We start from the raw sequence: 14,553 nt of genomic DNA, 5'->3' as shown, positions 1-14,553 counted from the left end.
TTTGGGAGTGCGGACGTGGCAGGCAGCTGATCAAGGCTCTCACTGTGTTGAACAGGTAACTGATAACACCTATGGTATGATTGCATTTTCAGATGAGTGTAGGAGAAACCAGGAAATAATAACATGATATTATTGCATTATCTATTCCAATATGAGCATATCAATAGGTCTTGGAAAGGCAAGATCAGAAAATGTTGCGCCTGGAATTTCTGATTCAGACTGAAGGTCATCACTCTTTATTTTCTACCTTTAGAATGTCATTCACATTTGCATACTGCTCTTCATTCATTCATTTGCTCATCTGCATACTTGCATGTGGGTGTGTTTGTGTGTGGGGGGGGGGGGGCATATATGTGTGCCCATGTGTGTGTTTGGGAGATTGAGATGAAATTAAGTCGTTTAATCTTTGTGTTATGCTTGTATTCTACTGCCTGATGCCTAGGCCAGTCTCTCCAAATTACCTCTGTGTAAACACGATAGATCCAGTGTGTTAATGTTTGCTTGGTGAAGCACTGCCACATTAATGGCCTGTTTACACCAAGGACAGACCAGGTTTGTGTGCCACATCATAAACCTGCTGGTGATTACAACAGGGAGATATCAGCATTTCCCCATGCTCAATAAACTCCATCAGAGTCCTTTGATAACTCTAGCCTATGGACCAAAATCCTTTGCTTTTTGCCTTTCTGTTTCTGTGGAGGATAGTGTCTCATTGTTATTCTGTTGGGGATAAGTCACGCTGTGCGCTGGCTTTGCCTGCTGCTGCTGCTTCCATTGCTACTGGCGCATTTACTGTGTCAAGCATGGGGAGAGTCATCTGACTGAAGAACAAACAGCAAGGCCCTGAAGGAAGACAAGGCACCTGACCCATTGTTGAAAAGTTGTATTAGAGAGATGTCATGTTGTCAATATCTCATGCCATGTTAAATTAGGTTATGCTCCATTTTCTGTATTTGTCAGCCACTTAAAAAGCAGTACCACAAATTAGCAAGATGAATGTATAGCATCTGTTTAATCACATTGATTAATGACAAAACATTTACCAACAGACAATGGGAACACCAGGAGGGAGAAATTGTCCATGCATAATTACGGATTACTTTATCTCACTGAATCTCCTTTATCCACACAGGTACCAGAGAAACTAAGCTCCGCTACTAAGGAACGGGACAGACCTTTAAGCTGGCAGTCCCTGAGGAGAGGCTGGACTCGCAACAGGGCGTCACCTCTCTCTGGAGGGATTCAGTCCAATGACCTTCCCACAGGAACCAGCTCACACCCCAACAGGAAGACCTCTTTCATCAAAACAACCAGTATAGAGCCCTCCAAGCATACTCCTCTGCAAAGCACAGCCAATGTTGAGGCATACAAGGTGCACACTCCTCTGCAAAGGACAACCGGCGTTCAGCCTGTAAGGTCAACAGCCCACCTAAACAGTACAAACAGCATCTCACAGCCCTCACACATACAGACAAGCTCTGCTGTGACTACACTTATCCCTCAGAACAAAGCTGGCTTCTCCTCCATCACCATCTCCTCCAGGAAGGTGAGCAGATCAGCCAGTCTACCCAGCTCCAAGAACCCCACCTCCAGCCGCTGTCACCAGGCCAGGGCTTCCCCTTCACCACCCCTGGCCCACCATTCCATGGACCCAAACCCCAACCTGGTCACCCTGCAGAGGAAGGCCACCATCGTCAAAGTGACGGAGCACCGGATGACGTCCAGCCCTGCCCCGTGCGTAAAAGGCACGGAGAGCCCACAGTACAATCCACCCAGCAACCACCATGCCTCTGACACGGTGGTCCACAGGAGAAAGGCCACCATTATCAAAGTGACGGAGCACAGGGAGAGCTATAGTCCCGCCAAGGCAGGCTCCAGGACCAGGCACCCGGAGTACAGACACAGCTACACCGAGGGAGTGTACAAGGAAAACAGCATGTGGCATCAAGGAGCCATCATGCATCCATCCGAATACAGTACCAGACCCTCATGTCACCGTCTGGGTTCACCAGAGAGGACTAACAATGCCAACAATACATCCAGTTCAGTTGTGCTTCACGATCCAGAGAAAAGTGGAGGGACACTGCACAGGTCTACGCTGAGTCTTTTTGTGAACAACCCCCCTGCCATAGCTGCTGCCCCTCCTGCCGAGCTTCCTCCCAAGTCTGCTGGAGAGAGATCGGACAGGCGGCGCAGACCGCTGAGCTGCTACGGCAACGTGTTCGGACACACTGAGCCGAGCGAGGAGAGTGTGACACGGCCCGCTGCAACCAGGAAATGGAGCTTTGGGCTTCCCCTGGAGACCAGTATCAACCCTGTGCACCCCGACAGTGGCTTCTTCAGCCCTCGGACAGCGGTGAAAGAAACAGGTCGGCCAGTGGCAGAGTCCCCTGAGCCAAAGGGAGACGGGAAAGAAGGACTGCCACAGCCACAGGATGCAACCACGAGACCTTCCTCCTCTCTCACTCTCATCAAGGCCCCCGGTAGGTTCATCTGCCCCAGTCTGACAGTCTGCCTGTCAGCGCACAGGCTCCTTTTCTCTCTGATCTCCATTTTCAAAGGATGGAAATGTCTAAATATACATTTCCCTTGCGCTGTCTACGTGTTTGTGTGTGTGTGTGTGTGTATGCGCCTGTGTGTCTGCGCATGTGTGTTATCCCCAGAAGTTATTAGACACACTCCAGCATTCTGGCGCTGAACTCTCAGGTTTGATGCTGCCTTTCACCTTTGATGTATTATTGATAGGCATTATTGTATCGTATTGGGATGATTCCTTTATCTGCCGCCGCAAGTGTAATTGACACGCGCGCCTGATATCTGCATCGGCGGCTCTTTGTCAAATAACATCACCTAGAAGCAGAGGCCCCCATCGCCGCCCACAGACTCTCTCATTTTCACCTTCTTTTATTTTCCCACGCATCTTTTTGCATGCATAATCTATTCCTAGCCCCCTATTCACAGGCAACACAGGGGAGGAAGAGGAATCACAAGCTGCTAAACATGTTGAAAATAAACTACGACAGAATCCATCTGGGCTTTCCTTACCCTGCAATACAGCTATTACATTTGTGTGTGTTTGTATATGTGTGTGTGTGTGTGTGTGTGTGTGTGTGTGTGTGCCTGGGTGCGTGTGTGTTTTTTAATTGCTAATTTTTAATGCTTGTTTCAGTCAATTCAAGCTGTGGTTTAGGAATGCTGAATATCCAAGTGTTCAGGAGGAATATCAACTTGAATCAGTAATATGAGGAGGGAGTTTTCTGCTGAGTGCGTGGCTCATGATGTCACGTCTGTGTGTGAAATTATTAATTATTCTTTAATCACATTCATTGAGAATGTCATCAATTAATTACTAGGGCCTGAAGCCACATCATTTGAATTCAATGTTTGATAAAGCCTACCTCCAAATGAGGCAGGACATTATGAAAATTGAATTGTGTTAGACTATCCTGCCTGTGGTGTGCAGCAGCCAAATGCTGTCCTGATAACAGTGATTAGCCCCATTTTACTTATACATTAGTCATAGCAAAAGCCCTCTTCTGTTTCAGATCCCAGCTCACAGCAGTCCCATGAGGAAGTCCTCGCCCTCAATGCAGCAGCAATCATAGCCAATATCAAACTCCAAAGACAACTGAGTAAGAAAAAAACAGTAAATGGCAATTCTGGAAAGGACTCCATTGCATCTCCCCAGGGAAATACGGGTATTATTACTTCTCTCTTTCCTCATATGTAATCATTATCTCTCACCTTATAAAACATTGATCTTTCTTACAATTAACTGAAAAATGCTGCAAGCTCAACATTCAAGCATCACAAGTTCGCTTTTCGAGCCGCGGCTCTGATTGAATCAATATTGATGAGGTGAAATTCTGTGCCTCTTACATACCGCACCTATTTGATTCATACACAGAAGTTATATGTCATGGCAGGCCCAGAGGGCCGCTGGGCTACTGAGCACGGTGCGCTCAGCCGAGTGAAGCCGAAGCATGTGTAAATGAAAGGCAAACAATTTGATTTCCTCTGCCTTTGTAGTGACAGATGTGGGGAAATGTGAAAAGCCATTCGCTGATCAAAGTCCAGTCCGGCACGACGCAAACACCGCACAGCACAGCCGGCCTCATGCTGAGTTTGTTCCTCTGAGAGTCGACTCTGATCCTGAAAGATCAGCCAAAACTATTTCTCTCCAGGTAAGTTCAGAGGTAGCAACTTTTTCTTTTTGGCCAGTGAAACTTTTCGGCAAAGGACTTCGGCTGGAAGCTTAATCCTCCCAACAAGAACGTTAAGCTCTCAGAATATTCAAGGCAGAATTTCATGCTGTGATAGACAATATTTTCCTGTTTTTTTTTTCTTTTTCTTTTTCTCCCTGGCTGTGAAACACACTACAATATCAGAGAGAGGGAAATGCATTATGCCAGCCTTGAGCTTCCACATGAACAGGATTCCTGGGAGCAGTAGTTCTTCATGGGAAAACTACTGGGCTGTGTTCTTGGGGGGTTTAAGTGATATTTCTGTTTTTTTGGCAGGAGGCGCTGGAGAAGTCCAGACCGGACTTCATCAGTCGTTCCCAGGACAGACTGAGAGAGCTGGAGAGAAGGGCGCAGGAGAGGAGGGAGCTGGCGGATGCTCCACACCCGCAGTCGGTCGCTGCTCTCAGGGGGAAGAGGGGCCGCAGCTCCCGGTCCACCTCTCTGAGTGGTACTGTACCAGCACCCCTTCTCACCCTCTCTCACCCACTGTGCCACCCATTGTCCCTCTGCAGCTGCTGTGGCAGTACGCCACACACACAATCACACACGCACACACACACACACACACACACACAGATAGACACAGAGAAAGAGTGAGGAGAGCAGGGTGTTTTCAAGGCTGATACGGATGTTTTGTACTGTTATTCAAGATTAAAGTAATAATCCGTGACATTTTCATATCGTCATCCTTGAAACAAGGACTCAGTGTTTCTCCTAAGTACTGTATCTTATTCTTCTCTGGGTGGAAAAGCCTCTGAAACAGCTTTTAGACCATCATGGGACACTATCAAGAAATTCTTTCCTATTCAATGACTGGCAAACTCTGGGTTATATTAGTATCTTTAAATGAAGAATCAATTCAGAGAAAACATCATTGAAAAAGATAAATAAAGAAAATAATGTTTCACTGCAGGTTTTATAGTCTGTTTTTATGCAGCTGTGGTCAGGGAGGAACCTCCATCACATTGAGGATGGACCACATTACTAACCAATATCCAATTTTTAATGAAAGGCCAATATCAGCCATATATATCAGCAAACCAATATATCAGTCTAACCCTAGAGGACAGAGAGAGAGAATGAGAGAGAGAGAGCACTCACATGCAGGTTGGCTGTGGAATAAATACAGTAGAAGACACAATGGAAGTAAGAACTACGGTTGGCTTAGGCAACTGCCCTTCTATGGAATAACAAGACACTTTCAGAATGATCGCTGGTATCAGAATTTGGCAGAAATAGTATGGTGACCTTCAAATGTTATTAAGCTCTCTGTGCGGCTCTCTGTCTGAGGAGATTTCCGTTTCAGTGTCAGACTTCATAGTAAACAATGAGGAATTTGCAGATTTGTCACACAGATTTCACAGCGCTCTCTGCCCTCTGCTGGCCATGACCTGCAAGACACAGCAGAGGGGAAGACAGCTGTGAAAGTGACAGCTTTATATCAGTTCAGCCTGTAAAAAAAAACCCCAGTAATGATCACATTATGCCATTGATGTTTTCAAAAGAACTCATTAAAGTGATACATTTGAGCGTAATCGCAGATAGATTATCACATCCTTCATGTGTATTAAATAAAAACATTCTCAGAGGAAAATACCCTATCGGTGTTAAATATGGCTGGGAACTCTTGAATAATGGAATACTTATAGAGTGGATTTGATGTCCCGATCAAACAAAAACCAAAAAAACAAATCTTGTTATTTCCAAGCAGCAGAAAATGCTGGAGGTTGCAGTGTGGTTTTTGTCTTATAAGAGAGGAGGCTGTCAATCTTTTCAGACGCCAGGAAAAGCCAGAGTGATTCACTGCCATGCCGTTGAGTCCTCAACTCAATCAGCATTGTGTGTGCGCGTGTGTGTGTGTGTGTGTGTGTGTGTGCGTGTGTGTACGTACTCCCGTTTCCAGATAACCTTTTCAAACCCAGAGATAGAGCCATTACTGGGAAGGAGATGCAGCTCAGATCCAAGCGGTGAGTTCCATCTCAATCTCTGCCTTGGCACGCTGTCAGATGCTTCTTCTTTGTAACCATATTCATCCTTATCACCTCATATCTCTTTCAAAGTGTGAAGGCAGGCCCTGTATCGCTGGCATCGCCGTACAAAATATGCCGCCCGTGTCTCCCTGCCAACCCTGTTGCTCTAATTATGTTTTTTTTTGTTTTTTTTTCCCTTGCCACACTTGTTTATTTTCCCTGCTGGCAGATCCTCCCATTGATTAGGCAGGCTTGTGTTAGAGTGTTGTGTTAGAGTGTTGTGTGAGACTGCGGTTGCATCCGAGGATATATGATGGTGTCTCAAGCCGGTGATGCACAGCTGAATGGCTTCTGACTGAGGAAGCCAATGGCCGTGCCAGATGCCGCTCACCTGTGTTTCAGTTCTGCCAAAAGTGCCATTTAGAATTGGAGAGTTTCATTCCAAAATTAGATGTCCACTATTTGAAAATTATGACGCCATACAAAATGACCCTATTAAAACCAACCATTAAAGAACTATAGTACTTTTTGAAAGGCTGTAAGTGACTTAATTCTTGGCTGATGAATTATGTGTTTGGATAATGGATACACGTTTTTGAAAAATAGATATATAGCATTTTGAATACACTACCAGTCAAAAGTTTGGACACACCTGATTGAATGTACTATGTTTGTGTTGATGCCTATGTATGAATTTCTTTCCAAAGCCTTTGCCTTTCCGTCATGGCAAAGGGCGGCTAAAGAATCTAATATGATAGTTAATGCACAATTCCATTTGTGTTATTTCATAGTTTTGATGTCTTTACTATTATTCTAGAATGTGGAAAATAGTAAAAACAAACAGAAATGTGGTGCGTCCAAACTTTTGACTGGTAGTGTATGAACTCTCCAATTCCCCTTGCCACCAACTCTAACAACAATGATAAATGTTGACAGAGTCTACAGCACGCTTCCAGAGGTGAAGAGGAAAAAGGAGGAAGAGAAGAAGAGGGAGGCGTGTTTGACCAACAGACAGCGAGTGGAGCTTTTCAAAAAGGTAATATCTGGCCTGTATGTCCTTCTGTGAAACCAAACATAAATGAATACAGAAAATGGAAAAAAAACACAATCAGACAAATCAATCTTTTATTATAGTGCAAACAGATGTGTTTCTATGCTGCTGTGTCATCATTGATCCATATGCTGCAGTGGTCATCTCTTTCTATTTAAGCGCCAGACCTGCATGTTTGGAGCTGGTTGAGGCCGCTATAAATAAATATGCACGCTGAAATGAAACACTGAATGACTAAATCATTGAAAAGTGAGGGATAACAATATGCATTACAAGCAAATTGCTTCAAACAGCTATCCAGAGTGTTAACAAGTGCGTGCATGAGACACTGAACAGAACATTAATTGTGTATATGACCCACAGGCAATTGAGCAAGTAATAGCACACCTTTCTCCTCCAAGCTCAATTAAACCTTGCAAAGGGTGCAACATTTTTCAGTAATGGCTTACACTAAAGGGCTATAGTTACAATAAAGATTTTGCTCTCCTCACAGCAGTACAGCTGTTGAGAATAATGGTTTTAAATCATCTGCAGCCTCCATTATGGTTAATTGAAAAGCCTGGCATTGTGTGGGAGACCGGGGGTTGAACCTTAATGACTTTAACACACAGACCTTAGGAAGAGAGGACAAGGGATGGGATGTGTGTTTCCGCATTTTTCGATTTCTATTGAAATTGGCAGGTTGGAGAAGGCTTGCTGGTGGGATTTCAGCCAGTGACAACAGCACAGTCTAATGTTTATGCTCGGGACTTACCATAACTTTTTGGTTGTTTTGGAAGCAGAAATGTACATTTTTATGTAACAAAAACACAGTACCTCCTCCTTATATTAAGTCAAAACAACATATTTCATGTAGATTAATGAATGTTTTTCAATCGGTTTTGCTTTTTGGACTTGAAATGCCTGGTTGAAATCATATACCCCAAGATTGTGAGTTGTAACAATGATCATTTTAGGGTCACAGGAATATTTAGTTAAATCTGTTGTCAGGACACTATGACTCTGACCCTTGCACTACTTACTATTGGTTGTTACTTGTAATGGAGGTGATACAGGAATTGAAGGTTATGCTGCTGTATACTCATTGTAAGTCACTCTGGCAAAGAAAATCAGCATAGGTCTAAGATGGAAAGATGGGAAATATTAATAAATGTCAGTCCTGCTTATTTTTAAGGCAGCCACATTAGTCTTTTTTTGGCTTTTCTTTTCTTTTTGCTTTTTTTTTTTCTGGACTTTCACAGAACTTCACTCAGGAACAATGAGTTTATTAATCCACTAGAGGTCACTGCTATCAAACATTTACACTTTTCTTGCACCTCTTCCAGGAGATTGATGAGAAAGGCTGATCTAAAAAAAAAAAAGTATAATTCACAGCCACAATCATTTTAAGCGTGATGTTGGTATCAGCAATTATTTTGACTTGTATAATCTTTTTGTGTTGTGTTTGCATGGTCAGTAATCACCCTCTAAAGAATGGAATTTGATTGGGCAACTCTAGGCTCTGTCTTTCACTCCCTCCCCCTCTCTCTTTCTCTTTTCCTCTGTCACTCTCCCTCTCTCCCTCTCTCTCTCTCTCTCTCTCTCTCTCTCTCTCTCTCTCTCTCTCTCTCTCTCTCTCTCTCCCTCTCTCTCGTTATGGAGAGAAACCGTGAACAGTCTCATTGTGCGGAGTGTATGAGGCCAGTGTTCCTGACGGAACAAAAGGCCCTTCACTGGCAGAGAGCTACAGTGCAGTGCCACCATTCAGTCAAGCTGCAGACACAGAGCCCGGGTGCCCACACACAGCCACTCCACCCACACTGCTGCTGTAGTAGATAACACAGGGAAGCGGGCCATGCCACAGTTCCAGCAGATCCTGGAAGGCGAGCTGGAAACCTGAATGGCGTGGCTGCGAGGGGAGCAGAGGCCTGGCTTCGTACGGGCTATTGACTCCCATCTGAGTGCATGTGTGAGTGTGTGTATGTCTGTGTGCGGGGGAGGAGGGTGTGTGTTTTCAATCTGTCTGCAAAGCAAAATGACTACATGGGTCTTGTGGGGAATGGGATGGTGATCTGTGGTCATCATTCCATCATAGATTCTGAGTGTGTGTTTGTGCTCTTGTTGCAGAAACTGTTGGATCAGATTCTTCAAAGGAGCAACAACTGAATGACTCTCAGGATGGAGCTTCACCATGAGATGCCTTTTCTTTGCCCATGCATTTTGCATTGCATGACAGACCACAGATTGACAAAGTGAATTCAGCACTGTGTCGGTGCTGAATATGAATGTGAATGTCAGCGTACTTCATGACATCAAGTCTTTGCCATTACAAATGAAGATGGCATGAAACTGAATGTATGAAATCATGTCTCGGTGTTCTGCTGTAACATATGTCACATTGGCTATAATCAAAACATCATGCTGCACTTCATGAGCACACTGACTGAGACTCTTATCACATAACATCAGAACTAGTATATTGTATGCTGTCTGTCACTGTCATGTTGTTTTAATCTGATTCTGGTTGCCGTTCTCTCCAGAAGAGTTCATGCAGTGGGATAAACAGTAACCTCTCACTGCAAGATAAAGAACTGCTATCCTCATACAGTCGCTTTCACATGGTCTCATGTGATGTGAAGCGGTGATATAAGACATCATCATTCATTAGGTTTCATAGGCCCATCCAGAGCAGTCTTCAACCGTTGTCCTCATTATGCAACTGATAAAGGCTAGGTCAGACTACAAGCAGAGGGAAGACTGGAGTGGGCTCTGCCATTATTCAGTGCCAGCTATTAACAGTGAGTTGGAGGAATGTGACCTCCTCTCATTGGAAATGCCCTGTTAATGGACAGTGCCGATTTGAATGGCGCCTTTGTCTCTGTCTTTGTCTCATGATGGAACGAGCTGCCATTGCGGATTTAGATTTGTGTGTTATGATCCACCGTGAACGTGCCCAGAGTGCTGCTGAACAACATGATGGAGCTGGGCATAAATCAAAAGTGAGATGTGTGAATATTTATTTTTGGAATAATCCACAACATAGCAACCCCTCTTTTCATTACTCTTAATTGTGATTTTGCTCATTAGTCTTTAAATTGGTGTACTTTCATAGTCCAGCTGTTCCATCCATTCTAAATTAGCATAAATGTCTTTGAGAAGATATTGACATGGATTGCTACTTGTGTCATGTGAATGCACATGCACATTCATGTTGATAATTATTTCATCCTTCTTTCTAAAATGGTTTTAGATAATACAATCCAAAGGAGGATATTTACTGTGTGCATTGCTTTCTCCATTCAAGGTTTGCTTTCTTTTTCAGTTTTTTTCTTTCCATTGGACTCATTTCAAAGAATGTTTAACTATGCACTGTAATATAAATGCGATGTAATATAAAATGTATTCAAATGCTTTTTACTTCAAGTATATGTATTTTATAATTGAGTCGTGTTTTATCTTGTTAACAATCAGACTCAGAAAACTTTAAAACGTGACTGCAAAAATTGTCTCCAAGCAATGTTGTGAAAAGTTGTTTGTCATGTTGCATTAACATTATAACAGAGGCATAATGGAATTCTCTGCCTGCTCCTGAAATATCATCTTCCCCTCCTCATCCCTTGGTTCACAGCCTGTGAATGATCAGCTTTCTATCGTATGCCATGGCCCACTGTTGAGCTCCAGCACTATCTGCAATACTGCTGAAGGTTCTTTTGTTTTCATTCATATTTGATCCTGACTCAGGAGTTTTGAGATGCGAGGCTTCTGAGCATCATGACACCACTGTGCTGCACCATCTAGTCACCATTTCAAACAGTGGAAGCCAACAGTAGGAAGTGTTTATGTGACTCTACTGTAAGCCTTCGTGCTGGGAGCATCTCTGGAATGCTACTTTAATGTTCTCCTGTAGGAAGAAAAGCCTTCAGCAACCCACTTGCCCGTGGACATCTGCCTGTTTTCTGCCTGCATTGCCTTCCAAAGTAGCCCAGTTGGCTATGTGGTGCATTGCGCAGTGCAGACACTGAAGATCACACAGCCATATAGTGCTTGAACGGGTTATGTCCATAATGATGAACTACATCATTTGAGTAGTCAAACTAGCTCTCTGCTGTGCACCATAATGCCTCAATGAAATACATAATTTAAGATTATTTGATTGTTTGACACCATTATGAATACATTTGATGCAGATATTTTAAATATTTGCAAATTTGTTCAACATAAATCACTTTGCAGTATATAAACCCCATAAACAGAGGACAACGTAGCCTATTTTTTGCGAGCTGCCAAAATGATAAGAGCCTGGATGAATTCAAGATCGGCATGAGATGTAGGCTACTTCTGCAAATTCCCCATAAGTGCTTTCAAGTCCGTCTCTTACGGTAACTGAATAAAACATGCCTCCATAATTAGGCTACGTTTGCGAGTGAGGGTTATGTCTGACATATATTATTCAAATCTTATTTACAGTCAATGTGGGCTACTGTATGGGTGTGCGCCCATTGAACTGCGTCAAGCTCGCAAACATTTAACGAGACTAAGAGCGGAAATTAGGTGATTTTGCCTTCAAAATAAAAGGCCGGCTTGACACTTAATCCTTGAGGCATTATTTTACAACCACTAGGAACAATGTTCTGTGGGTTAAAATTGACTTTTTGAAGGTAGTAGACATTCTTCCACGTTCTCTGGTAGGCTATGTGTGCTTGAGTCTTTATTTGTAATTTTTGGAAAGACCTGCATTAGCCTACATGACAGCTTAGTGCATATGCTGTGAAAGGGACATTTTGAGGAAGAAAACATCAATTGCGTTTTAATTTAAGCTGTAGAGTCTAAATGTCGGCTATTTTCACGCCGTTTGTTAGTACTATTCAAAAACGTTGCAACATAGTCGCCAATAAGGGTTTTATTTTTGAAAGCAAAACCGGAAGTTGTATTGTCCTGATTCTTGCTAGCTTGATACTGGTCATCCACTGGTTACGAGCGCTCGAGGCGGCTTTAGGACCTCGCGGAGCGTTTCAATGAAGCACATGGTCCCTACTCATAAGACAACACTTCTCGCCAGTAATTGCCCTGGAATTGATGTCATTCTAGTGTGCGAATAACACAGTGAATCGTCTTTTTGTCAATGTTTTCATCGCTTGCGTCTGATTTTCCTCCTTTTCACTTTTACGCAAGGCGAGCTCACTTGGACATCACTGAATGGGAAAGTGCGCGGAGTTGGAACAGCGGGTCCTCGGGATTTCCTAACGCTCCTCTCATACACTTGATCATATTTCAGGAAGTCATTTTCGGGCTCTTGCACATCAGCTGTTGTTGAACTGTAACTATATGATGGTTGCGCTGCAGTGAAACAGTTGGCCAGTCCGTCCATCCTTCTGCCGGGCATCATGAACCACCGGCGCCGGAGTCTGAAGTTTGTGATTCTGACGGCACTTCAGGCTTTATCAGTCACTATATGCGTGTGTGACAATGTGCGCTCCAGATCTTCTGAAGGTAAGAGAAGAGGTGAAGCTGGCAGTCTTCTTTTCTTCTTTATGTATACATTCACAAAATAACTATTGAATCTGATGCGGAAAAGTGAAACAGATGAATTGTTTGCTTGGTTGCTTCACTACTGAATGAATATCATTCTCATTTAAAGGCATGACTTTTCACATGACTTCAATGTAAAAACAAGCTTTTGTTCTATTTATTTTAAAATTATGTGCAGCTATCACTGTAGGCACACAGTGTGCCTGTTATGTCTCTATTCTACTGTACTCTATTCTATTCTATTCTATTCTATGCTAATTGACAAAGACAGACTGCCCATTCTTCATTCATGTCTCCCCTTTGGCTGTTTTGGCTACATCATGTTTTATGAAAGCCTTGTTAGTACACCAGACGTACAGATCTATAACACATGTTTGGGCAGAATTAGATATCTTCCACGTAAACATGGCTCCCCATATTCATGGCTTTCACTCATCTTCTCCCATAGATCTGCGAATTGTAGAACATAAAATATTAGCATGGTGTTCACCCCAGTGTGCCTCACAGGAGAGGAGAAGCTGTATATTTGATGATGCTGAAGCTCTCTTTGGTAATTGGTGATAGCACTTTCACTGGTGCTTCAATCATCCTTCAATTTATCCATTATTGATGAATTCCAGGACTTCTCCACACTGTTACATCATGGCACAAATAAAATAATAATCAAATTTTACTTTAGCAGCCTTGATAGACCAAAGATCTGAGTCGTCTATCATTTTAGTGAAACCTGTACACTGTAATTATGTTGGTGGCATCCCAGCAACAAATCAAAAGAGCTGCTTCTTGGATCAGTCAGGGGAAATGTTCAAATGTGCTGTCACAGTGTGTTTGTGTGTGTGTGTGTGTGTGTGTGTTTGTGTGTGTGTGTGTGTGTGTGCATGACACTGAGATCACAACCCTCTGGGCTCATGAGGTCTCCCACTCATCAGCGTTAAGTGTTGAATTTGAGCAGCAACAAGGGCTGCCTGCCTCATAGAGTATGAAGCAGTGGTGAGTTTAAGAGCTGCCAAGCAGGGTCGGTGTCTGCAGATACCTTTTACATCTAAACACACCGCCAGTCACGGCACCGTGGGATCCTGGGAATTAATTACGAGCACAAGCGAATGTCTGAAACGCGGATTGAAGGCTCAGGAAGTATTCATTAATTCAGCAGCAGTTCATCGTGATCAGAAGATGGCCTTGATGTGTCCCTTCCCCTGGGTTCACACTCATCACCAGCCGTCATTATCAAGCCGATTGTGTGTGGCTGTGGGAGCGGGAACGGATCCGTACTGGCAGGAAGTATTTACCTGGTTGGGGGTCATTTGTCCTGATTGGGATGGATGCCCATGGGGAGAGCAGTGTGAACAGGTGCTTATAAACACCCAGTGGAGACAGGGCTAAATTTAAGCAGGCTGAAGTAGCCGAGCGCTGTTAAACGCAGCGTGGTGCCTGACTTCATGTTAAAGCAAAATGAGTGGAAATCATTAGTGCTCCCTTTTATGAGCCCCTGCTCTGTCTCCAGACTGTGGGCTTTTTTCTCTCTGTCTCCCCAGCACTGATGTGCTGTCAGGAATCCAAGGTTAGCAAGAGAAGACAGAGGAGCTCAGCTCCATGCGATGTCATGTTTGCATACATTTTTAATGGGGCCTCTCCTTGAGCTTTCTTGTCGGTTTCATTCTCCCTGTCTCTTTTATGCATGTTCCTGTCCAAGCTGGGGATCCCTTGTGAATGATTTCCTCTGATGGTTGACACACTTAGTGTCAGGCAGTATTTACTAGCCAGCTGTGCTGCTTCAGCC

At 43.7% G+C, this 14,553-nt stretch overlaps 1 protein-coding gene and 2 long non-coding RNA genes across 3 annotated transcripts in view; all 3 read left to right on the top strand.

Annotated features, from left to right (window-relative positions):
* Positions 1–2,388: 2,388 nt before the first annotated feature.
* Positions 2,389–4,146, top strand: LOC139918362 (uncharacterized). The gene is made up of 3 exons (XR_011784963.2): positions 2,389–2,483; positions 3,546–3,698; positions 4,030–4,146. It is a non-coding gene; the product is annotated as an uncharacterized LOC139918362 (long non-coding RNA).
* A 2,006-nt stretch (positions 4,147–6,152) lies between these two features.
* LOC139918532 (uncharacterized) lies at positions 6,153–10,611 on the top strand. Its single transcript, XR_011784964.2, has 3 exons — positions 6,153–6,211; positions 7,151–7,250; positions 9,372–10,611. It is a non-coding gene; the product is annotated as an uncharacterized LOC139918532 (long non-coding RNA).
* Positions 10,612–12,628: 2,017 nt separating this feature from the next.
* Positions 12,629–14,553, top strand: part of adam12a (ADAM metallopeptidase domain 12a) — a 61,955-nt gene continuing 60,030 nt past the window's right edge. Inside the window, exon 1 of the mRNA XM_071907766.2 lies at positions 12,629–12,734. Within this exon, the coding sequence (XP_071763867.2) occupies positions 12,629–12,734 (106 nt within the window). The remainder of the gene's footprint in view (positions 12,735–14,553) is intronic.

Source organism: Centroberyx gerrardi, chromosome 20 (genome assembly GCF_048128805.1).
Source record: "Centroberyx gerrardi isolate f3 chromosome 20, fCenGer3.hap1.cur.20231027, whole genome shotgun sequence".
NCBI classification, from domain to species: Eukaryota; Metazoa; Chordata; class Actinopteri; order Beryciformes; family Berycidae; genus Centroberyx; species Centroberyx gerrardi.
This window is presented reverse-complemented; position numbering and strand designations above follow the sequence as displayed.